At 39.3% G+C, this 25,876-nt stretch overlaps 1 protein-coding gene across 2 annotated transcripts in view; it reads right to left on the bottom strand.

Annotated features, from left to right (window-relative positions):
* Positions 1-3,309: 3,309 nt before the first annotated feature.
* The window catches only part of sytl5 (synaptotagmin-like 5), a 182,020-nt gene continuing 159,453 nt past the window's right edge, over positions 3,310-25,876 (bottom strand). For both annotated transcript variants that reach the window (XM_059968237.1, XM_059968236.1), the window contains 7 exons: positions 24,775-24,953; positions 22,527-22,629; positions 19,702-19,863; positions 13,727-13,835; positions 11,653-11,788; positions 10,219-10,427; positions 3,310-8,580 (listed from right to left, as the gene is read on the bottom strand). In XM_059968237.1, coding sequence (XP_059824220.1) covers positions 8,438-8,580; positions 10,219-10,427; positions 11,653-11,788; positions 13,727-13,835; positions 19,702-19,863; positions 22,527-22,629; positions 24,775-24,953 — 1,041 coding nt within the window. In that variant the 3' untranslated portion in view covers positions 3,310-8,437. The remainder of the gene's footprint in view (positions 8,581-10,218; positions 10,428-11,652; positions 11,789-13,726; positions 13,836-19,701; positions 19,864-22,526; positions 22,630-24,774; positions 24,954-25,876) is intronic.

Raw genomic sequence — 25,876 nt, 5'->3', positions numbered from 1 at the left:
GAGTACAATTTAAATTCTTTATGAACTTATAGATCAATTGAGTACTGAGCTGGTTGTGGAATGCTGTGTATTGAGGGCAATAGTATTAGTATTGAAAACTCTGCTTGCTCGTTTTACTCCCATTCAGCTGATTAGATTTATTTCTTTAATGAAAATGAATAATTTGTGCAGAGTGCAATTGCATTATTTAATAAGAATAAAATATCAATATATTTATAATTTTACTAGAAAAATATAGATCCATGATTACTATTGGTTAGACAGATGTTTGCTACATATTTTTCTACTTTCGAATTATATTTTCCTCCTTTTGTAATATTATTCCTAATTATGTATTCAAATCAGACATGGTCACTCAGGAAGCCCTGAATCTGGATTTTGGACCAGAATTACATTATTTAAAGCTGTAAGTGGAGTAATTGGCATGATGCATTGCTTGGATTAGAATGAAGATGCCAGTGCGCAGAGTGTAGAGATTTTAACTTGGAAGCCAGGCTGTTTGTGTACACTGAGGCTGATATTACAAGGAAATGTTGCAAATTCAGGTATAATTGCTGTCTAGCACGTCTAAATTTACTGTCTGTATGTTCTTTTTCACTTCATTATTGGAAGTTAATTATTTATATCTTTAACCCACAGCTTGTATTAGAACTGCTCAATATATTGGCATGTATTCGTTTCAGAAATTGCATTTAAAAAGTACTCGTGTGGTAACCTAATAGTTCTTCAATGGAGCTAAAATAGTGAAATAGTTAACAAATGCACTTTAATCAGAACTCATGAAAGGGTGCTGGTAAAGGTCAGTATTCTCTGCTTCTCAGAGATGCTGCCTCACCCACTATTATTGCTCTTCGTGATCAGTTTCTGTTTCTACCTTTTTCAACTTTGTTCAGTGACATAGGTTATGTGGAGTGCTTTGCAGATATGGATAGTGAAGTAGAATGCAGGTGCCTCATTATACAGAATACAACAGAGTTAATAATGGAAGCTACACATTATTCTATTTCACATAGATCCTCTTATGAAGTACTTCCTTACTTTAGAATGGAAGGCAAATGTTTATGGCTGTAGAACATAGAATTGGACAGTTCAGGAACAAGCTCTTTGGCTAATCATGACTGTGCTGACCATGATACCAATTTAAATTAATCCCTCCTGTCTGGATGTAGTCCACATCCTCTCTACTTCCTGCCTGTTCATGTGTCCATCGAAAAATTCTTAAACATTGTCATTGTATTTGCATCTGCCATTTCCCATAGCAGTGTGTTTCAGGCAGTTACCATCCAGCGTTAAGACTACTTTCTTCTCTCATTTCCTTTGAACTCCCGCCCCCCCCCCCACTCTAAACCTATCTCCTCTAGTACTTGACATTTCCACTCTGGGGGGGAGAAAAGAGTCCAAGCCTATGCCTTTTCCATGCCTCTCATTATTTTCTACACTTCCATCAGGTCACTCTTTGGCCTGCAGAGGGAGTAATGTTAGTTTACCAAACCTCTCCTTATAACTAATATTCTTCAATTCAGGCAACACCATGGTTGCTATGGTTTCTAACTCCAGAAACTAATTGAAAGAAAAGCATGGAAGCTGAAGACCCGGGTCTACCCAAGGATACTTTCCTTGTCTTTAGTGAGGTGCTCACATGTGACATGATGACGTAACGATGTATGCTATTCATATAACTCTTACACATAGTGAATTATGTAAACAAACTAGAATGCTTGATCAAACATTACATTTACAATATTATTCAAACATTACTGAAATATTAAATACACTACCCCCCCCCCCCCCCCACTACTATAGACATCCACATCAGAGAAAACTTTTAAATTGTCCCATGCAGGACTAAAGACTTATTCGTTATGGAGGACAACTTACTCTTGTGGGATAACACCTTTCCTGACGGGGAATTGCTCTGCTTGGCAGGTAAGACTTGTGGCTGTGTAACTGCCTCAGGTTCTGGAGCCTCCTCTGTGGTTGTAGGCGTTGACTCTGTGACCGCAGTAAGTTGTTCTGACAGCTCTGGACTCTTCTTTTCTAACAATTGGTTCTTCTCTCCTCTGCTGAACAATGTGCTGTTTCCAGATGACATCAGTCACATTCTCCACTGTGTGGGAGAGTGGTCCAGTTCTGTCTTTAATCCCTCCAAGTACTCACTTTTGATCATCTTTATAGACCCTCACATGGACTGCTTGTCCAGAAGTGTAACATTGGACCTTGTTTGAAGGGCCCTCAATTTTTCTCAGTCGTTTGCTCCTTCTGAGATTGCTTTGAGGAGATCCAAGCGTGTGTGCAAGGGACAACCCAGGAACAGTGTAGCTGGTGAGTTGTTGGTTGTGCATTGTCCTGCATTGAGGAAATTGACAAGCTTCTGATTCAGTGTAAGTGTAGTGTGTTCTGCAGACATTGCTCACAGTGTGTTCTTTAGACTCTGGACAAACTCTTTCACTAAGCCATTTATAGCTGAATAGTATGGTGCAGATGTATTGTGTCTTCTATTTACTTTCAGGAATAACTGAAATTCTTTTTAACACTGCATTGAGAGTTTAGAGAAGTTCCTTGTCAACCTCACTGATAACAATGATGTCATCTAGATAACTCTGAGTGCCTTGCAGTACCTGGTCCATAGCCTCTGCTAGGGTGCAGGTGCTGCTTCAAAAATAACCCTATAGTGACAGAGCCCTTTGTGAGTGTTTATGGTAAGAACACCCCTGACTCTTTTTCCATCTCTATCTGTCGGAAGGCCTCAACTAAGTCCACTTTGCTGAATTGTCTCTCTTCAGAAAGGTTTGCAAAGATATCGTCTATCCTGGGCAGAGGGCAGCGATCTACTTTATAAGTCACCACAGATCTTGACAAAATCATTCTTCTTTGCTACTGGGACCACTGGCATTGCCCACTGGCTCAACCGTGGAAAGAATTCCTTCAGCCATCATTCAATCCAGCTCACTGGCTACTTTATCACCGGCTACTGGATATTTTATAAGAAATCAGATGGACTTTGCAAAACTTGGGTGTGGCACTTTCATGAAGCACTATTTTACCCTTGATATGTTTGAGTTTTCCAGTGCTATCCATGAACACTGCTGCAGCAGATCCAGTACCTTCCTTAATTCGCTTTCAGTTGAATGTGGCATGCAAATTGTGGATGGATCTCCAATCAAGTTGCAGTTGTCTCAACTAATCATAGCCCCATAATGCTAGCCAAAATGAGCTTTGCTGATATTGAGAAAGTAATGCAGGAACATTTAGAACTAAAACCATTGTTGATTGCAGAATGCTTCAGGTTTTGTAAGTGGAACTAAAATGAAGGGGAATCCATTTCAGCTTATATAACTGAATTGAATAAATTGTTTGAGCATCGCCAGTTCAGTGATGGGCTTAATGACATACTGAGAGATCATTTAGTTTATAGAATCTTTCAAGAAAGCATTCAAGGACTGCTCCATTTTAAAGCTTTATTTTAAATGTGGGTTGTGCTTCAGTTAGGAGCTGTTTTTGAATGCTTGGCCTTCAGAGCTAATGGACCACATGCTGTCTCTTCTGGAAATTACCATCCTTTCTTTATTTTTAAAGAACTCTTCATGCAGCAAATGCCTGATCAAGTTAGCATAGCCCTCGCTAATACACATGTGAATGACTAGGGAGCTTGCTAAACTGGCTGATAAGTCTCCATATAGCCAGGCAGAGGTGCATAATTCTTCCTTATTTCCTTGCCTCAATAAGCCTGGTCAGCAGGGCCTATGGCTGCAAATCAGTGCTTTTACTAGACTTGCTTTGGTACGACTGCTAAGAAGTGCTGCCCGCCTTGCAGCTTTGACAGAGCCAGTGCACTGGGACATCTGAGGTCTGTAAGCACCCTGGGTTCCAGCTGCCATGGTAGTCTATTGTTCACTATGACACTCTCAGAGCGATGTTTATTGTGTGACACAGGTGCTCAAATGAGTGTGCTGCCAGCATTGCCTATCGATCATAAGGCAAAGAGTGACGGACCCTCACTGGAGGCTGCCAACGGTAGCAGGATCCAGACCTACTGAATATGACAGATGATGCTTTGCTTCAGTGGGTGACGTTATATATGGGATTTCATTCTGACTAAGGTGGCTAGATCTCTGTTCGGCACAGATTTCCTATGTGCCCAAGGACCTTAGGAACTGCTGGCTTGTGGGTGTCAAGCGAGTACTTGGGGTAGTTACTTCGCACCTCACTAAGTTCCCCATAACGACCCTGCATAAGAGTTCATTTAACTACTGGGTGAATTCCCAAAACTCACACTTGTAACTACAGTCACAAAACTACTTAGTAACTACTAAGCTTTGTGTTGTGTTTGATTGACAGTAAGGTTTGTTGTTATGGTTCCCCTTGAACTTAAAACACCCCTGTTGTTTTATTTATGAAATTATACAACAGAATGGTCCAATCTGTTGTTAGATAATCTACATTTTTTTTCAAGAAACCTACCAAATTTGGGCCTTTCTCAGCCCTGGTGCTATGGAAGTGCCAGAAAATATTCAGCAAGCTAAAATCATCCATGAATACCCTGTGTTTTTATATTTCCATGATCTGCCTGCATTTGTTCTCTGGTTCTCACTGGCTCTTGTGAAGTTTACAGTATAATACCATTATTGTAGTTGTTCCTCTGTGCCTTGTGGCGCATCAGGCAGCAACCTTGCTGTTTCTTTAGCATTTGTCTGTTGCTTACAAGGCTGAGTTGCTAGCTTGATGCTCAACCCAGCGCGAATGGAAAGCGTGTAAGGAGCCGGCTGGATCTGAACCCGGAATCAGTCGCCTCGAAGTTTTGTGCAGATGCCACACCACCAGCAGCTAATCCCATTATAGGTGAGTTCTAATCATATGGCCTTACTTGATGAGTTCTCCAAAACGTTCTCTCGGTGCAGCCATGACATTCACCTTAATGAGTAATGTCACTCCTGCACCACTTTTATATCCCACTCTGTCAACATCTGAAACAGCTATAGTCTGGATGTTGAGCTGCTTGTCCTGCACCTCTCCCAACTAAGATTTTGTATTGGCTACAATATTGTAGCTCAATGTATTAATCCAGACTTTAAGGTCATTTGCCCTACCTTGCACTAAAATAAATAGACTACAGACCATCATTCTTCTTGTGCTCATTATCCTGGCTCTGCTTGATTTTCAAATTATGTCACTTAACCCTCACCATCTCCAAAATCACTCCTCCAGCTTCTTACTGTTCTGGTTGATGCTTCCTCCCCACTTATTAGTTTAAACTTTCCTTAGGAGCATGAGAAAACCTCTCTGCAAGGGTATTAGAGCCCCTGCTGTTTAGGTGCAACCTGCTCCCCTTGTACAGGTCTGATCTGCCCTAGAAGAGTTCAATGATCCAGATATCTGAAGCCTTCCTTTTTTGCACTAGCTGTTCAGCCACATATTTAACTGTACGATCTTCCTATTTTTGGCGTCAAGCATGTGGCAATTCTAGAGTTTCGATCTTTACTTTTTTTAAAAAAAAACTTCTTAACCAACTCAAAATTTCCTTCTGCAGGACTTCATTGACTCTTCCTGTATATTCTGGCCTTTTAGGTATTGAAGCTGGAATGCATCATCATGGCACTGGTTTGAATTGTGCGCTGACATGCCATGAAATTCCCTTGTATCAGCATGCAGTGTGCTGCATATAAAGCGTAAAAATCATTTGCAATCTTCTAAAGGCAATGTTGTTAATAGTGGAATGATCTGGGGGAAAAAAAATAACCTTCAGTTTTAAAGACCAAAAATGATAGATTATTGTAATGTTCAAGTCTGTGCCTCTTTACTTCCTGGTCAATGTTTGCAATTACCCTTTGACCATGAACCTTTGGCAACATCACAAAAAATAGCGCTGATTAATGTTCTTTCTTACAATTAGTTCAGAACACTTTACAGAATACTGATTATTTTAAAGGTATAGTCGTCAGGTGAAGCGGACTGAGACACTGAATTAATCAGACCACAGGATGCAGATATAATGTAGTTCTCATTTTAAAACCATATGCCAGTTTGGGAGGTATTGTCTAAATAGCCTTGGCAGGTGGCGTTTGTCGAAGATGCATTCTGTAGTTGCAGTGTGGTGGTGCTGGAGAGAGTGGATGTTTAGGCTAGTGAATGGGTGACCACAAGACCACTTGCTACAGCACAGTATTGACTTTTCCTAGTATTGTTGGAGCAGTGCTTGTCTAAACATTTCCTCTTCCTACTGTGCGCCTTGTAGATAAAGACTTCGGAGAACCAGCATACCCAATTTCTGCCCTCATCTTGTTGATATAGTATGTTCCTAGTAAACAGTGTCTCCAATAATATTCTTGATAAAAGATGTGTTGATATATTTATGTGAAGAGTACTTCAACACTTATTAGAAATGGTCATAGACTATGGCAACTTGATGTGATGCAACTTTACATTGTCTGAATGTATTCTAGGTCTTGTAATACACTGGCATAGCTGCTTAATTTCCTGAGAAGAACGGAAGTGTGAACATAGTGAAATAATCAGCTAACATTTCCACCATGGTCCTTCCAAGAGAAGAGAGCTCATTGATAAAACTTCTAAAGTAGACTTGAGAAGGTTCAGTTTGAAGAGGATGTCACATTTCAAGCAGGAATGGCTAATATTTATTTGCAGTTTTGCATTAAGTAACCATTTAGTAGCAACCTTGAATACTAGTTTCTTTAGTTTTATGAAATTACTGTGCTGATAACTTTGCTTGCACGAGCCAGTGGGAAAAAACTTATATTTTGTCTTAGGCAACATCTTCTGCAGTGACCCAGCAGTAACATACAACAGTGATGAATATCAGTCAATGCTGACGTGTACAGTATGATTACTTTGACAGCATTTTCTCTTTTCAATATTTATACAGAAAATTTAAATACTAAGCCATTAGAATAATATCACATTTGATTTGCAGAATATTGATGACAAGGAACTGTGATAATGTAGAACCATAATAGATATATAATACCAGTTTAAAAATATTTAAATCTTTAACATAAAATATTACACTATTATTATCAGTATTGCACTGGCCCTACTGATGTAGCATTATTATAATACCTCTAGTGAAACATCTTTTATTTTATCTCACACCTTTCCCTGCCAATGGCTCAATTGTTCAGTCAGTATTATCAATTTCATCTTTGAGGCCACATGATGCTTTAACTTTGGAGAATTACATCAAAACTTCACATAAGGCTTGTTGTATGGAAATTGCAAATAGTGAATGTCTATTCCACACTCGTTCTTCTCCCTTACAGCACTTATGTTAAGCAAGCACGCTGTAACCAAATGGTGTTAGCTACATGATAACTTCACTTCTGACCAGCAACTCTAGAGCCCAAATAAGAATGCCAATCTTCCAATGCAGTAAACATTTTTAAACATGAAAATATTTTGGTTGACACTGGATGAAATTCTTAATTCTACTAATAATAAATGCAGAACTGTAACTACAACTGTTGCTGTAATTGCAGCTGAATTAATTCCTGTTGTCATTTTGTATCCTGTTAGAATCCAGAAAGATTATCAAACATAGCTTTGGTGTGATAGTTACACTAAGTATACAATCTTTGAGTTATAAAGTCAAAATTAATGTTTTAATAACCTTCAGGATTCATTTACCCTGATCGTGCAAGCTGACTGTCAGTTGCTGCATGTTCAATTTTACCGACACTTGGTTCTGTAATTTTTGGAGTTGATCATACCATTTACTAGGACTTGTTAGTAGGTTCAAAGGCCTGTTGAGAATAAATGGTGTCAGGTGGGAGAAAGGCAAAGGTAGACATTGGTTCGTGAAGGTCCTCCTCCTCGCCTTGCATCATCCTAACCCTAATGCCTCCCAATAAGAAATTGTGTAGTACAGGAAACCCGAGAGGGAAATAAATAACATTTTTAATACGACCAATTGATTGCACACAGGAGAAATAACAATAGGCTTTGTTACAAGAGGGCAGGGAGAGTTTTCCTCTGTACATTGTATTTTCACATCTGTGGTGATGGTTATCTTAACACGCGGCTGCTGCAGGGAAAATCATCTGTCTCCAGTTATCATTGAAACTGCTAACCAAGTTTCACCCACAGTTAATCTCTTTGGTGGAGCTATCTAGGACTAAAACTAGGAACTTGGTTGCTCTATTGAAAGGTCATCAAACCTTCAACAATTACTGTTTATTAACCTAGAGCTGGACACAGAGGCGAGACAGAATATTCATTTTTCCAAATGCTGTGCTAGTAAAGGTGACCTTAATTGATTTTTTTTTACAAAACTGAACTATTCAAAAACCCAAGGAAATGTTATTTACACAAATTAAAAAGTGAAAATACAGCTATAAATATTTTCTTTCACATATATAACTCAATATTTTTATCTTTAAAAACTACAGCTTGATAATATTTTTAATTTTACATTGCATGTGCAGGTTCAAAATTTGCGCTTCCCCATGCTGGCTCTCAGCATTATTGTGCTCTCTGCCCAGACACCTGGGTTTGCTATCATTTGAAGCCAGATGTGTTGTTCTTCCCCCTGGGCATCATTCCAATCAACTGCAATCCCATAGCTATGACCTGTTGAACAACAAATATATGACAGCATAAATATTTTGGAACGATGCTAGTAATGTCCTCAATCTTACCAACAAAATATGCCAGTAGATCATCTGAGCAGACAGCTAAGTAGATCACGATAGAGATATGGGCATCCTTTTAAATGCAAAGCCTGCATCAACTTGTCCTTTTGGAATTTGGGTGTTTCCTGGGGTAATTTTGTTCCAGCAATACTGACTAGGCAGGTTAATTACTGATTGAATTGTAAGTAGTCATCAGAATGTTTTATTGAGAAAGATTAGGTGTTCCCAGCAATTTCTTACTCTATTCATTTCAGTAATCAATATCCTGCTGTTTTCATCCTTTACCTCATATCACCAACATTACTGGGAAGGACTTCAACCAAAAAGAAGGTACCCACAGCCTGGCTGTAGACTCAATGGGAGTTCATAATTATCCGGCCTGTATCTCATCCTCACTTGTGTTTTGTGCCTTGTGAAACTATTATTCCGCCTCCACCTTAACAGTGATTCATCTGGTGGATCCGAGGCCCAGCCCTGAAGTCTGCAACTGTCAAAGAGCTTTTTAAACTGCTCACAGACATCAAAACAAAGATGTAGGAGAACAGTTCAATCTCAGGTGATTAGCAATTCTTAAACAAATCCAAGGTACCGCCTCATTAGTTAGGCTACAGCTTGAGGTACTGCCATAGCTGGTCTGATCACTGTGCTACAGGAAGGACATGATGGCACTGGAGTAAGTGCAGACCACAATATTGTCTTGACATGAAGCCTTTGAGTTAGGAAGAGAGAGTGGATAGACTGGGTTTAATTTTTTTTTAGGAGCTGAGGGCTATGAGAAGATTGATTGTTGAATCATGAACATCCCCAGTGGTCGAGGGCATCTGAGGAAGAGGTCTTGTCTTTTACTCTGGAGGGTGGGTGGAATCTGGAATGCACTGCCTATAAGGGTTTAGGGAGAAAAGAGAGACACATGACAATCTAGGCAAGCAATTGAATCATTAAGGCATAGAAAAACTGTGGGCCAAGTACTGGAACTTAGGACTCTTGCTGATTGAGCCTGCTGCATGACTCTAAGCCATTAGCAGTGATTTTTAAAACAAAACAGCTCATCCTGAGTGTGAAGTGGTTTACTTAAGGCTGGTGAAAAGCTGAAGGGCTAAATGTGAAGTACACCTGTCCCAGCATTTCAATGTTTGGGCATCTCCATTGGATTCTGTGCAACAGGAGACCGTGTATTTCAGCATGTGGGTGCAAAAGTCAGAAGCAAGCTGAAGACTGGCCAGAGATGTGTCTGTTTCAACCCAGTGGGATACTGGAGAATCCTTGGTATCCTTTGAGAAGTCAAACAGGTTCAGTCAAAATTCTTTTCCACTGATGATTTAGCAAGTGTTGGGAAACATTTAGTTCATAGCACAAAACAGGAATGAAATTAATGAAATAGTATATTCATTTTAAACCACGGTGAAATTTTACAAGGTAATCAATTACATTTGCAGTGAAGGTTACTGACCCTGTACGATATGCAGAAGTTGTAACCTTACAACTACGAATGACTTCATTTTACTATTCCTACTAGTTATTGAAGAAAATTAAAAGATAACAAGGTAGAGATCATTACTATTAAAAAGGTAGTTACCATTGCCATGACCAAGTCGAATACCGCCAAGGAAAACATTGCTGGAAAGTGCCTCTTTATCCCATACGGTTAGTTCGATAGACACATTTTGTAGATCACTGAGGTGTAAGCCAGTATAAGTGAAGATATGGTTCCACTGGGGGTTTACACTCTTTTTAACAATATGTGTCTTGTTCTTAGAAGCTTTGTTGTCATCAGGAAGTAAATATCTGATTCAAGAAAGAAAACAAGAAATTAGTATTTAAGTTCAGCAAAATAGAAAATCCCTCAGCAATTATTACATTTTTGAACCTACTGATTGGTCAACGTCTTTTGTATCTTTAGATAAAAGTGCTAGGAAAGTAGTTATGATGTTAAATTACACACACAAAATGCCGGTGGAACACAGCAGGCCAGGCAGCATCTATAGGAAGAAGCACTGTCAATGTCTCAGCCTGAAACGTCGACAACACTTCTCCCTATAGATGCTGCCTGGCCTGCTGTGTTCCACCAGCGTTTTGTGTATGTTGTTTGAATTTCCAGCATCTGCAGATTTCCTCATGATGTTAAATTGTTGCTGATAGTTTTCTTCCTAAAACAGGCGATAGTAAATTTCCTGGCATTGGAGTTTTGGCAATCCCAGGTTCACACTAACTTGAAGGATACACAAATTCTTTGATGTCTGCATAGTGCTGTTGCACAATGTTGTTTATGAAACAATGTTTTAGTATGGCAAGATAAACAATGTTGGAAAACAAGTATAGGCTATTACTGAAACCAATGAGTTGTACTGTGTGCACTTTTTATCTGATTATTATTTGCATTGGAGACACTTGAGGTTTAAAATAATGATTCCCGGAATGAAAGGGGTTTTACAAGAAAATGTTTAGCTTATTCTTCTAAACTTAGTGGCTATTGGTCTTATGCAGCATTCTGAGAAATCCTGACAAGCTAAGTGTTGAGATATTTCTGTTTGAGAATGAAACAGGACCTAGGACACATTTTCAAAATAAGATATTTAAGATGTAGATAGAGGAATTTCTGCTCTGAAGGCCCTGAAATGTCAGGGATTTTTCATCTCAACTATGGACATTGCATTATTAATTATATTTGAGGCCAAGGAGGACAGACTTTTGGTAGAAACCTGTAGGAAAACTGAAGAACAGATTAGTAGAATAGAGGCTGAGATCTGATTGGCCATAATTGTACTGAATGCTAGAATAGGTGATGAGCCTAATCATCCACAGTAACATTTTATTGACACATCCACTGCTTCTGTTGTACTGTAGAATTACACTTGACATCCGATAACTGAAATATGATTGAGCACTTCTTATCCATTACAGAAATACTTCCTGTATGCCAGTTAATTATTTATGGTGACTCATCACTGGGTTGTATTGAAGTTGAGATACAGATTTTAAAGTTGTTTGTGACGGCAATGTAAAACCTTACCCTTTTACAAAAGTATCTGAAGATCCTCCGCTTTTTACTGCAGTTAAATTTCTTGCTTCCTTAATGAGCACCTCCACAATTCCACCATTTGATGCTTGTGTAGAACTTTTCTTTCCTTTAATGAAACTCCTTTTAGCTATGTGGAATGAGGAAGTTTGCATTACTTTTATGCATTGTTTACTTTTAGACTTAAGTTTATATTATTCAATTTCAAAACAATAGTAACAATTTAGTCTCAACTGATAAATCTTTTGTAGTCTATTTCCACCCAAAACCAAACTGTATACATATTTTGATCACAACTTAGAACACCTACCTGTAATAGTTCAACTGTGGGCATCACCACAAGAAAGCAATTATTTATGATTAAAGCACATGCAACGATAGTTCCAAATTGAAATACAAAGGTCAGAAAGGTTTAGGTGATCACAGACCAACTTATACGAGGCACCAAAGAATAAAATGTATTTTGCTAAGAATAGAGCATGTGTGGAGTGTGGACTATAAGGGAATGATTTCATTTTATTTGTATAATTTTGTTTTTCCTGTTAAATTTTCTTAACCCTGCATTTTTATTTGTATAGTTAATCAAATAGTATAAAGTACTAAACCTGTAGGTTGCCAATTCCCCTGGTAATTACGTAACCAGCTAGAATTAGTTGAATAAATTCAGTTGACTACACAGCACCTGGGAATACAAGTTTTTGGGTTCTACCAATGTATGGCGAGTTTAAACTGTATCTATACTGTGTACTTCGTTGAATACAGGACTTTGCAATAATGGTAAATATACAGCTTTAATATAATTTTTTATGTTTAATTAATCATAGGGAGTACAGGTGACATATTCAAGCTATGGTTTGTGCAGTTGATAGAAACCATTGTGATAGCATCTGCTGTGACATATCTGTATATAGCAATCATTACAAGGCAGATGCACTACAGACACAAAGAAAGAACTAGGTTGATCAGGCATCCATTATGTAAGTGATTGTAATCAAATACAGTAGAATAGTTAACTTTTAGGGATGAAAGACAAAGTTTAAAGGAGAAAGGGTAGACTTTATAATGGACAGGGTTGAGCCCTGAAGCACAGCTGGAGAACAGAGAAGAACCGGTTTGGGCAAATTAAGAAACAGCAAAGGGCAAAAATTATTAAGAGCTGTCGTTAAGCTCGAACTAGATAACGTACAGAAGACAAGTACGGGATTCTTAAGAGATGGTTTTCGAGATCAGAGTATTGAGGAACCAGTGAGGGAACAGGTTGTTTAAGATTGGATGATGTGGTGTTCAGAGTGACTTGGGTAGTCCTTGTAAAAGATACCAAAGATAACATGGAGCTGCAGAAACAATTTTGGAAGCACATTGGCCTTCATCGCCAAAAAATTTCAGTTCACAAGTCATGTTATTTATTGTGCCCTGCTGTAAATGAGTTTTATATCCTTTCATAGTCTGCTCTTACATTCTGTGTGGTCATCAGGGACATTAGTTTCCCTAAGAGGAGGTCCTTCAGAACCAGTTGCATGTCCAATATAAAAGAACTGAGACTTTCTAAAACTACCTAGAAATGCTTCTTTCCAGTGAACCTGGTAGTCTTACATTAAAGTGACACACATAAAACGCTGGAGTAACTACAGAGAGGAATGAACAGCCGGCGTTTCAAACCGAGACCTGAAGGGCCTTGGCCTGAAACGCTGACTGTTTATTCTTTGCTATAGATGCTGCCTGACCTGCTGTGTTCCTCCAGCGCTTTGTGTGTGTTACCCTGATTTTCAGCATCTGTAGATCCCTTCTGTTTAGTCTTACATTAGTAGTTGTAGGTATATAACAAGTACTTCCTGGGCATCAGTTAGCCATTAATGGGTCTCTTGCAATACAGAATGTTAATTTAACATAATTTATGATTACTATTCTCTTTATGCTCCCCTCTGTAGCTGCATAAATCAGTTTAATCAGGTGTCTGAATTCTAGCTAAAGCTGTATTATGTGATGTAAATCCATCATCATCTTAGTAGTTAAGAACGAGAAGTAAATGCTGAGCTTGCTCAAAACAAAAAATGAATAAAAAGCTTACCTTTTCCTTGTTCTGGTGGAAGGTTTAAATGCTGACCAACTGGCGTATAGCGCAATGAAATTGTCAGTTCCCCTTTGTATTGTAGGACATTGTCAATTGCAGACTCAATCTAAAACCAAGCGATAAGTACTTCTGTATAAATAACATTATGACTCACCTATTTACTAATTTAAACTTGTCTCTTGTAAGAGCTTTGATGGTGTAGTTCGATAATCTAACTATTGCATCTATGATTCTTTAGATTTCATTAAAATTATATTGAAACTAAAATCAGTACTTTAATGACTTCACTAGAACTTCTAAAGAAAGACATCTCAATATAGTTTTTGTTGCACCTTTAACTTTGTTATTCTTACATGATTTACTTAAGACTAGTAAGTGATGATGCTCACCCACAATTACTTCCAGTTACCAAGTGCTGGCACCTTTCAACACAAAGATTGGATTGGTTCAAGTGCCTCTAGGCTTCTATTAGGAAAGGAGTTTATACAACTCAATGGTTCAGTAACTGGCAACAAGGTGATTGGGTTACGGGATAGATGTGATAACCTTCAAAGTACATTTATTATCTAAGTATGTATACTTGAAACAACCTTGAGAGTTGTCTCCTTACATGCAGCCACAAAACAAAGAAACCTAATTTAAAAAAAAATCCAACACCCAATGTCCAGAGAAACAAAATTAAATTGTGCAAAGAATTAAAGAAAGCAAATAGCATTGAAAACATGCTTACGAAAGTGAGTCCCTAGACACGAAGATAGGCATCATGCAGCTGACTCTGCTCAGTGCAAACCTGGCGGTGGAGCAGTGAGGTCCCTCATTTCCGGCCCAGACACCCTGACCTTTTCAATTTGGCCTGCCACTTAATTTGTCCAAAGCTCGGGTCGTTCCTTGCTCTTGGACCTGGGCCCTGCCACTTCAGTATGTTCTCAGGCCCAAACCCCACTGCCTCAATTTGGCCCATTAGTTAAATTGATCAATTCTTGGCTTCTTCCTCACTCTCGGACCCGGGCTCCACCTTGACTCTGCCTCAGCTCGATTCTGCTGCATTGAATTGTGTCCAAGTAAGCTGCAGCAGTGGGCAAACAGTTTTTCATTCTCTGCTCTCTGGCCTGGCCCTGCTACCTCAATACCCGCCGTGCTGCAAAGACCCTGCTTCAGTTCACACTGCAAAAAGGCCCGGTTGTCCATAGGCTCGACTCCAAAAGGGAGATTACAGGCTATAGTTCGCCGCTGGCAAGTCGTCACTGAGATTCTCCAGTGCCGTGTTAAACCAGAGGAAAACCTTATAATCCAAACAAGGAATTAACTAATTAATGGGCACAGTGGTGCCCAACACATGCTCTGAATAATGCCAGTACTCAAAGCTCTACGGAGCTGTGCATTATTGCGGATAAAGAGCTCCTGTTAGAACATAGAACACTACAGGAAAGACCACAATGATGTGCCAAACCAATTAAGTTAGTAATCAATTAGCTAACTAAACTAATCTCTTCCTCCTACACAATGTCCCTATCCTTCTGTTTTCATCATGTTCATGTGCCTATATAAATCTCTCTCAAATGTCCCTAATGTTTCTGCTTCCACCACCCCAGGCAGCACATCCAACACCCACAACTCAATAGAGTCACAGAAAAATACATCACTGATACTTGCCCTTCAGCCCATCTAATCCATGTCAAACCATTTAAACTGCCTATGCCCACTGACCTGCACTCGGACGATACCTGTCCGTACCCCTACCATCCACGTACCTATCCAAAATTCTCTTAAACATGGAAGTCAAGCTTGAATGCACTACTTGGATTGGCAGCCTATTCCACACTCTCATGACCCTTTGGGGAAGAAGTTTCTCTTCATGTTACCCTTAAATTTTTCACCTTTCACCCTTAACCCATGACCTCTAGATGTCACCCCATACAACTCAGTGGAAAAAGCCTGATTGCATTTAGCCTATCTATACCCCTCATAATTTTGTATACCTCTATCTGAGGTATTATCTTACCTCAGTCTTCTATGTTACAAAGAATGAAGTCCTAACCTATTCGATCTTTCCTCATAACTCAGGTTGTTCAGTCCCAGCACCATCCTTATAAATTTTCTGTGTACTCTCTCAACCCTATATAAACCTTTCCTGTAGGTAAATTGGACACAATACTCCAAATTTGGCCTCACCTACATCTTGTACAACTTCAACATAACATCCCATCTCCTGTACTCAGTACTTTGATTTTTGAAGGCCAATGTGCCAAAAGCTTTCTTTATGACGCCATTTAATTGTGCTGCCACTTTTAATGGATTATGGACCTGTATTCCCAGATTCCACCCTCCTCACTGCCCTGATATTCATTGTATGACCTACTCTGGTTGGTCCAACTTTGCAGTTGTCTACATTAAATTCCATCTGCCATTTTCAGCCCATTTATCCAGCTGGTCCAGATCCCACTGCAAACTTTGATAGTCTTCCCTGCTGTCCACTACACCCCCAATCGTGGTGTCATCCACAAAATTGCTGATCATTGATCTAGATGACAAAAAACACTGCACCCAGCACCAATCCCTGTGGTTCTTCAGGCCTCCAGTCAGGGAGGCACCATCTACTACCATTCTCTGGCTTCTCCCACAATGCTAACGTCTAATCCAATTTACTATCCATGTTAAAAATAATTAGCTCCGCACATCAACTTAAATGCATACCCTCTTGTTTTAGACATTTCAATCCTTGGGAAAATAGTTTGTTAACTCTATCAAGCCCTCTCAATCTTATAAACCTCCCCTCAACCTCTGCCACTCCAGAGAAATCAACCCACATTTATCCAAGCTCTAGTTATAGCACACGTCTAATCCAGGCAACATCCTGGTAACCCTCTTGAGCACCCTCTCCAAAGCCTCAACATCCTTCCTATAGTGAGGCAACTAGAAATTGCCTAACTAGCATGTTATAAAGCTGCAACATAACTTTGACTTTTGAGCTCAGTGCATTGACTAATAAAGCCAAGCATTCCGTATGCCTTCTTAATCACCCCGTCAACCTTAACAGTGTATTGTCTCTTTGCATTTGACCTATAAACTCCACTTTCACTTCACTTTCAACCTGGTTAAATTCCGTTTGCCATTTTTCCACCCATATCTGCAACTGATATGTTCTTTGCCAGTCTTCTACACTATCCACACCACCACCAATCTTTGTATCATCTGCTCATTTACTCACCCACACATCTACATTTTCATTAAGGTCATTTATATACAATCCTGTCTGGTGTTTCCCTATCATTTTCAATGTTTTGTTTAGTGCACACTGCCCCAGCCTTAACCTAGTCCACACAGTTTCCTCTTTTCTGCATCCACTGCCTACCCTAGTATCTGTAACACTCTTTTGTATTTGATATAAATGCCTCCCTTTCCCCTCTCTGTCCCATCTTTCTTGCCACACTTGGATGATATTTTCTCCCCAGATTACACACTTAGCCTCTGCTTTGCTGATACTAATGTGCATTTCTGTATTTCTTTAATGCCCTCTTTGCCAACTCATCCAGCCTCTCATTCCCCTTCACCCCTACATGAGCTGGAACCCATAGAAATTTAACCTGACCTCCCTGATTTGCAACTCTTGTGACTGACTGATAGGGAAACACCAGACAGGATTGTGTGAGGAATGTCAGGAAGAGGAGTCAGTAGAACATGTAATTCTGAGTTGCAGGAAGTATGGGATACAGAGAGATGATGAGAATTAATCTAAGGGAATTGGGGGGTGCAGGAATTCACATTAAAAGGGTTACTGGGTATGGGTGAGAGCACAGGTCAGGGTACTTTTAGCTTTAGGTCAGGGGTCGTTAATAGGATATGATAGAAAAGCAGGAGTAGGGTACTAGGATGGCCAAAGAAGGAAGGATAAAGTGTAGATTAGCGTGTGTGTGAGAATGGGTGAAGGGATTTAGAATGTAAGTCTATCGTCTGATCCACACTCCGGAGCAGAAAGTGGCGGTAATGCACCAGTAGGCTGGGTGCCAATCACCATAAAATGAGGAGGAGGAAGAAGGAAGTCATTCACATACATCAGAAACAGCAGAGTTCCCCTGTGAAACACCGCTGATGACAGACCTCCAGCTAGATTAAGTTTCATTGACCATTAGCCTTTGGGCAAGTCTGTTCTAAATCCTAATGGCCAATTCATCATGGATCCCATGCATCTTCATCTTACCGATGAACCTCCCATGAGAGGCCTTTTCAAATGCCTCACTAAAATCCATGTGGACAACATCCACAGCTCTATCTTCGTCAATCACCCTTGTCACCTTGTGAAAAACCTCAATTAAGTTTGTAAGACAAAACCACGCTGGCTCTCCCAAATTAGGCCATGGCTATTCAAATGCTCATAAATCCTATCCTTAAGAATTCTCTCCAGTAACTTCCTTACCACTGACATGAGACTCACCAGTCTATAATTTCAAGGTTTATCTCATACTCCTCCTTGCATAATGGAACAACATTAGCTACTCACCTGACCTCTGGGGCCTTGCCAATGGCTAGGGAGAACATGAAAAATTGGATTAGGCTCCAGCAATCTCTTCTCTTGCCTCTCTCAATAACTTGGGGGCATATCTCATCAGGCCCTGCAACATCCACCTTATTACACTTTAGGAGACTCAAAACTAACTCAACCTTTACCTTAAAATGCCCTAGCAAATCAATATGCTCAGCTCTGATCTCCCTGTCCTCCATGTCCTTCTCCTTGGTAAATACTCATTAAGAACCTTACTCATGTCCTCCACATCTAAGGTAATGTTCCCCCCCCCCCTTTAGCTTTGAGTGTTCCTACCCTCTCCTGAGTCATCCTCTTTGTGTATGTATAGAAAGCCCTGGGATTCTCTTTAATCCTACTTGACAAGGATGTTTCATAGCTCCTCTTGGCCTTCCTAATTTCCTTCTTGAGTTCTTTTATGTCTTTTTTTTTTATAATCCTCAAGGGCTCTGTTTGATCCTAGATTTGAAAACTTTACAAGCTTCTCCTTTTTCTTCTTGACTAACTTCATCTTCTTGCTCGACATCCAACATTCTCTTACCTTGCAATCCTTCTTACTGCTACATACCTGTCCTGTACTCTACACAGTTGGTCTTTAAACACCCTCCACATATCGGATGTGGACTTGCCTAAAAACAACTGTTCCCAATTAACTCTCCCTAACACGCTTGTAATTTGCCTTCCGTTCTCTGTTGCACTTACAGCACAAGAACAAACAATGTTTATATCCAAGTAGTGTTTTCCCCTTTATCTTCTATCCCAAATAGATCAGAAAATAATTAAGGATTTAAATTGCTGCTAAAGTAACATTTCCTGCCCGAGGTTGGGCCAAGAACATATTATTAAAGTTTTATGCCTGAGCTCTGCAGAATGAAATGGCAACTGATTTTTAAAATTTCATGTCATAGAACTCACATCTTTCATCTCAAGGAGTCACCACAGATATTATAGTACAATTATAATAATCTGCTTTAATTGGAGAAAGGCAAACATTGTTTCAGTTTTAGTTGCTTTCAAGTGCTTCTCAGACAAATATTGAATTGATTATCATTTTGAAATACATTTTGTTTGAATTCATATAAAATATTCAAGCACACAGACAAATAGATTGCCCACTTAAAATGTGGCATTTTAGTGGTACCAATTAGTAAAAACTACACCACTGCCTGGTAGAGGTTTATAAGTAGGTCAGGCAGGGGAAGATATGCAAGTACTGTAGTGTTGTATAGGTCAGTAGCTGGAGGAGAATAGTTCCTGCATTTCTGAACTCAAGTGTTTAAGAGATCAAAGTTCTTATTGGACTCAAATTATTTGTTTTAAATTGTATGCTGAATTGTATATTAAATTGTATATCAAGTGATAGGTCTAGACAATGTTGAAAGAATCCCTTTGACCTCAGCCTATTCCTATCTCATCCTTAAACTCCAATGTAAGCTTTGGCATATAAACTCACCTTAGGCTGCAGCAGAAACCAATCCTCAACTTGTTTTTCAATGTCCCAGGAGTCAAATGGTATTTCCACTTCACCCAGGAAGCTGTTCCGTCCAAACCTGTCATAGTGCCAGACAGAGACTTGCAGAGTCCTTGTCTCCAGTTGTGTGTGATTAATTACATACTATAAAAAGATAATTTACAGATATTAGTTACGGGACATAGTCATTGTGAAATGTTCTGAAATTCTACCATTACAAACCAAATAAAATCCAGAAATCTTAAATGTTTATCAGAAAATATCCTCAAGCTTTCATTAAAAATATTTTGCTTGAACTGATTATTTCATTTTGTAAGTATTGCATTTTATCACTCGATTATAGTGTAAGACTTTCATGAAAATGAGTTGAAAGTTCAATATCCCACAAATTTACTTGATGTGATGTTTCTTTTTTATTGAACAATGATAGTGCTGAGTGCCCTCAGTAGTACAAAAAGAAAAATCTAAACACATCTTTGCCACAATTGAGCTATTAGAATAAATTATTATTTTCTTAAAGATAAGCATCCTATTAAACAGATTAAAAAATAATAGATATTGGATCTCAAGAGGCTCTAAGGCCCACTTCTTATGTCGCATATGGATGTTTCCTGAATTATGCCAGCTGTATTTGGGAAGCGATGTTGAAAACGGGTGATTACTACTCCACCCACAACTTATTTACACATGCAAAAGTTCTGTAACTTATTCCAATTATGAACCATAATTCAGCATTTACTAATAAGGTGGAGTAGGCAATCACTATGCTCATCATCCACCTTATTAGGCATCAGTTATCTCCTCTATGCCTGTTAAACAGATGCCACCTCCATGTCCAGTTTCCCAAAAAACAAACATTCTCAACAAGCTAAAATAAACAATTGCTTAAGAAGACAAGTGACAAAGAAAATACAGAAGAGGTCCAAAATAACAAGTTGTGAATTAAAAGACCACAAGTCATAGAAGCAGAATTAGGCCATTAGGCCCATTGAGCCAGTTGCTCTAACTGATCATGGCTGAACCATTTTCCTCTCAACCCATTTTCCCACCTTCTTCCTGTAACCTTTATGGCCTGATCTATCAACCTCTGCTTTCAATACGCCCAGTGACCTGGCCTCAACAGCTACCCATGGCAACACATTCCACAGATTCACAACCCTATGGCTAAAGGAATTCTTCCTAATACCACAGAGGGCTATGGGTAACCCTAGGTAATTTCTAAAGTACATGTTCAGCACAGAATTGTGGGCTGAAGGGCCTGCATTGTGTTGTGGATTTTCTATGTAATCTCCATTCTAAATGGATGCCCCTCTATTCTGAGGCATTCAGTATAGGAAATATCCTCTTCACATCCACTCTACCTAGGCCTTTCAACATTCAATAGGTTTCAAAGTGTTTCCCCCATCATTCTTCTAAATTCCAGCAGAGACATCAAACAGCTCTCATATTATAATCCTTTCATTCCTAGAATCATTTATATGATCCTCTTTTGAACCTACTCCAGTAGCAGCACATTCTTTCTTAAATAATGGGCCCAAAACTGTTCAAACACACCAGTGAAGCCTAAGCAGTGCCTTATAAAGCCTCAGCATTACGTTCTTGTTTTTATATTCTAGCCCTCTTGAATGAATGCTAACATTACATTTGCCTTCCTCATCAGCGACTCAACCTGCAAGTTAACCTTTAGGGAATCCTGCATGAAGACTCCCAAATCCCTTTGCACCTCAGATTTTTGGATTTTCTCCCCGCTTAGAAACTAGTCCATGCTTTTATTCCTTTTACCAAAGTATCTGACATTCACTTCCCAACACCGTATTCCCGCTGTCACTTCTTTGTCCATTATTCTTATCCAAGTCATTCTCCAGTCTCCCTGCTTCCTTAACACTATCTGCCCCTCCACCTACCTTAGTATCATCCACAAACGTGGCCACAAAGCCATCAATTCTATCATCTAAATCATTGAGATAACAACATAAAAAGCAGTCCCAACACTGATCTCTGTGGAACACCACTAGTCCCCGGCAGTCAACCAGAAAGGCTCCCTTTATTCCCACTTTTTGCCTCCTGCTAATCAGCCAATGCTCTATCCATGCTGGTATCTTTCCTGTAATACCATGAGCTTTTATCTTTCTGAGCAGCCTCATATGTAGCACCTTGCCAAAGGCCTTTTGAAAATCCAAGTGCAGTACACAAAATCCACCAATTCTCCTCTTTGCTTGTTATATCCTCAAAGAATTCCACAGAATTCTCACACAAGAATTTCCCTTAAGGAAAGTGTGCTGATTATGGCCTATATTATCATGTGCCTCCAAGTACCCTGAGACCACATCCTTAACAATTGATTCTAACATCTTCCCAGTCAAGCGATCAGGCTAAATGGTTTATAATTTACTTTCCTCTGTTTCCCTCCCTTCTTGGAGAGTGGAGTGACATTTGCAATTTTCTACTCCTCCAAACCAAGGCAGAATTTGGCAATTCTTGAAAGATCATTTTTTAATGCCTCCACAATCTCTTCAGGTACCACTTTCAAAGCACTTGGGTGCAGTCCATCTGGTCAAGACGACTTCTCTAAATTCACTCCTTTCGGCTTCCAAGCACCTTCTTCCTAGTGATAGCAACTGCACTCACTTCTGCCCCAACACTCCTGAACTTCTAGCATACTGCTAGTGTCTTCCAAGCAAAATACTTATCCAGTTCACCCGAAATAAATAATTGAATTAAATTTCTATAATTTAGCAAAAGAGAATGAGCATTTCCATAATGTAGTTGGTTAATGATTTGATTATTTATGAAATAGAGAGACAAACCCTTAAAGTTTCATTGAAAACTGGATTTGTGGTATTGGATTTGAGCTTGGTCTTGCGTTTGCTTTGACGAGATTTGTCTGGGAGGAGGTACATCTTCACGTAGCTGGAGGTAAAATAAAAATCAGCTCTGAGAAACAATTAAACTATTTGAAGTAAATTTATCAAAAAGCACTGTGCAATTCCACAAGTTTATAAATAGTTATGAAAAAGAATAGAACTGGTCCTCAAGTTAGAGAGACATGTAATGAGGAGACTTTAGGACTAGCATGTGCCAGGTAGAGTAAGAGCAAGGCTGGCAGGATTAGGGATCCTGGTTCATAAAGGATATTGAGATTCTGGTCAGGAAAAAGACAGCACATTTAAGTATAGTCAGCAGAAATTAAATGAATCTCTTGGAGAAGAATTGATGTAGGAATACACTTAAAGAGGGAAATCAGAAGGAGAAAGAAAAAGAGAACATAGGATAGCTTTGGCAGATAAGATAAAGCAGGATAGTAAGAGATTCTGTAAGTAGATTAAGAGCAAAAGAGCAACTGGGAAGAGAATTAAGTATCAATATGATTGTTTGTGGAGTTACAGGAGATGGGTATGGTCTTAACAGTATTTATCATGGAGAAAGGTTATAGAATTTAGGGAATTCAAGGATGAGAATTGTGCTGTATTGAAACATATCCCTTTGCAGAAGAGGTCTTAAAGCACAAGGGTGGATAAATGTCCAGGCTTGACCAAATCAGAGATATACAGCATAGAAAGACTCGTCTGCCCATCTTGTCCATAGCAGCTATGATGTCATCAGAGCTGACCATATTTGCCTGGGTTTAGCCCCAATCACTCAAAACCTTTTCTATCCATATAACTGTCTGAATATCTTTGATATCATTAGCCATGGGTGAAGTCCCAGAAGGATGTAGGGTACCTAATGTTATGCCTTTATTTAGAGCTGCAAGGACAAGCTAGGAACTGTGGCTGCTGAGTCTAACATTAGTAGTTGGGAAGTTAATTGGTGACACTGAGGGACAGGATCTATCTGCATTGGACAAGCCAAGGACTGATGGAAAGTCAACATGGCTTTGAGCCTAGAATTTTCATCTCATGATTTAATTATTTTTTAAAGAGGGAGACCCAAGAGGATTAAATGATGACAGGGCAATAGAGCATGTCTATGTGGACTTTACCAATGCTTTTGACAAAGCCCTGCATGCATGCGTGCAAAGAGTCACGCATGCATGCAGGTATGGTAATGGAGGCACAAGAGTCTCAGCCTGAAATGTTGACTTTACATTTCCCTCCATTGATGCTGACTGACCTGCTGAGTTCCTCCAGCATTTCTGTGTGTGTGGCTGTGGTAATAGGGGGATGTTTTTCGAATTGGAGACAGGTGACCAGTGTTGTGCTGCAGTATCAATGTCGAGTCCACTGTTGTTTGTCATTCAAATGAATGATTTAGTGAGGAAGGGATCCAGGATTACAAAAAGATCTGAACTGAGGAAGTGCATCAAGGAATGGCAGGGCGCTAGAGAATGCTGTAGACCAGAGAAATACAGGAGTGTCGTTGCAGAGTTCCCTGAAAGTGGCAACAAGCAGACAGGGTGCTGAAGGTGCTGTTTGCCTTCATCAGATGGGCCATTGAGCACAAGAGTTGAGACATCATGACAAGACACATTTGGAACGATTGTAAACAGTTCTGGTTGCCGCGCTTTAGTGAGAATGTCCTGAAGCTGTTAACGTTCCAGAAAAGCCCCAAAAGGATGTTATCAGGATTGGAGAGCCTAAGTCATAAACAGAGACTAGGTAGAATGGGGCTTTTTTCCCCTGGAGGTTAGGAAGCAGAGGGGTGACTTTGAGGAGATTTATAAGAATATGAGAGACCTACGTAAGCTGAATAGCCACAGTCTTTTTCCAGGGTAGCGGAGACAGAGCTTAAAGGAGCCTAAATTTAAAAGGGACCTGAGGGGCAATGATCTCCACCCTACACATTTGACAGGGTGTATGGGATGAGTTGCCAGAGGAAAAAGTACATGGATAGGAAAAGACCTGAGGGATACGAGTCAAATCCACACATGGGACTAGCTTTGAGAGAGAAAGATTGGGCCAAAGGGCTTGTTTCTGTGCTGTAGAGACAGACAGTTAAAACAATACTGAAGAGCTATCGTGATTTGGAACAGCTTGACCCAAACACCTTGCGATACTTTTATTTTAATTTGAAAACCAAGCTATTTCTTCACATAAAAAGGATATTATTACTTACGGATCAGTTCTCTGTTTCTTCTCATCAGCAATAGCTAAATTGCGACATTCTTTCACAGAAATGCTCAATGCTCCACTTCGGTAGCTGTAATTGATTCCAAGGAGAATTTCCCCACTGATATTTACATTGCCATAATCTCCAGTTTCACTGTAGACACTCATCATGCTATTTAAACTGGTCTAAAACAAACAATTAGTGTCAACAGGTGATGTATTGAGGGAGTTTGAAGTTTAATTAGCATGTTCCTTAACATTTAGACATGGCAAGAATGAGGTAGAACATCAAATACATCTCATTATTATAAATGTAATGTGTATGATTCATTCATAACTCCTTTATAAGGATATCCCTTGTTACAAAAAACTCTAAAAGAATCATACTATTGTTAATTTATCTATAATATGATAAAGGCATGGGTATACAGGTTGTAAACCTTAAACACATAAGAAAATGAGCAACCTTTTAATTTTTAATGTAACTATATAAGAAAGTATCCACTACAATAGTTTATGACGATCTAGAGGTCAACAATAAGATTAACCAATGAGGTAAAATTAATGTTTTAGTTTACTGCATACTAATGCTTATTGCCTATGAACTAGAACTACTACATTAAGCCCTTGGCTAAATTTTCAATGTATTTCCAAAAATCGTATGGCTGAATTGTGGATATGACAAATAAACTTGCCGAAAAGTACCATTTCAATAACTAGGGTAATTCACAAAAGAGGAACAGTTGGCATGTTTTATTTGGAACAGATAGATTAAACTACAAACACTTAAAAATGATGCCATTAAATCACCCCTCGGTGCACTGGAGTCCCCTGCTCCATTCCAGGAGCATAATTAGTCTGTGGCATGTGGGCCTTGTTGTTAGATTGTGGCTGGGGAGGGGGGCAGGGGTGGGGGGGGGTGGGATGGTTAGGAATGGATGGGAAGATAATAAGCTCTGCAAATGATCAAAGGGGGTGTCAAAAATCATAGAAAAAGGATCAAATTGGAAAGTTAGATGCTGCGTCTATTGTATTAGATGTCCAATATTGGGAATGCTCCAAAATAACCATTAAGGTAGTGCACAGTTTATCATTTATCAACTAAATAG

This window comes from Hypanus sabinus, chromosome 4 (genome assembly GCF_030144855.1).
Source record: "Hypanus sabinus isolate sHypSab1 chromosome 4, sHypSab1.hap1, whole genome shotgun sequence".
Lineage (NCBI taxonomy): Eukaryota > Metazoa > Chordata > Chondrichthyes > Myliobatiformes > Dasyatidae > Hypanus > Hypanus sabinus.
Note: the sequence above shows the minus strand (reverse complement) of the source record. Positions and strands in the feature narration are given on the sequence as shown.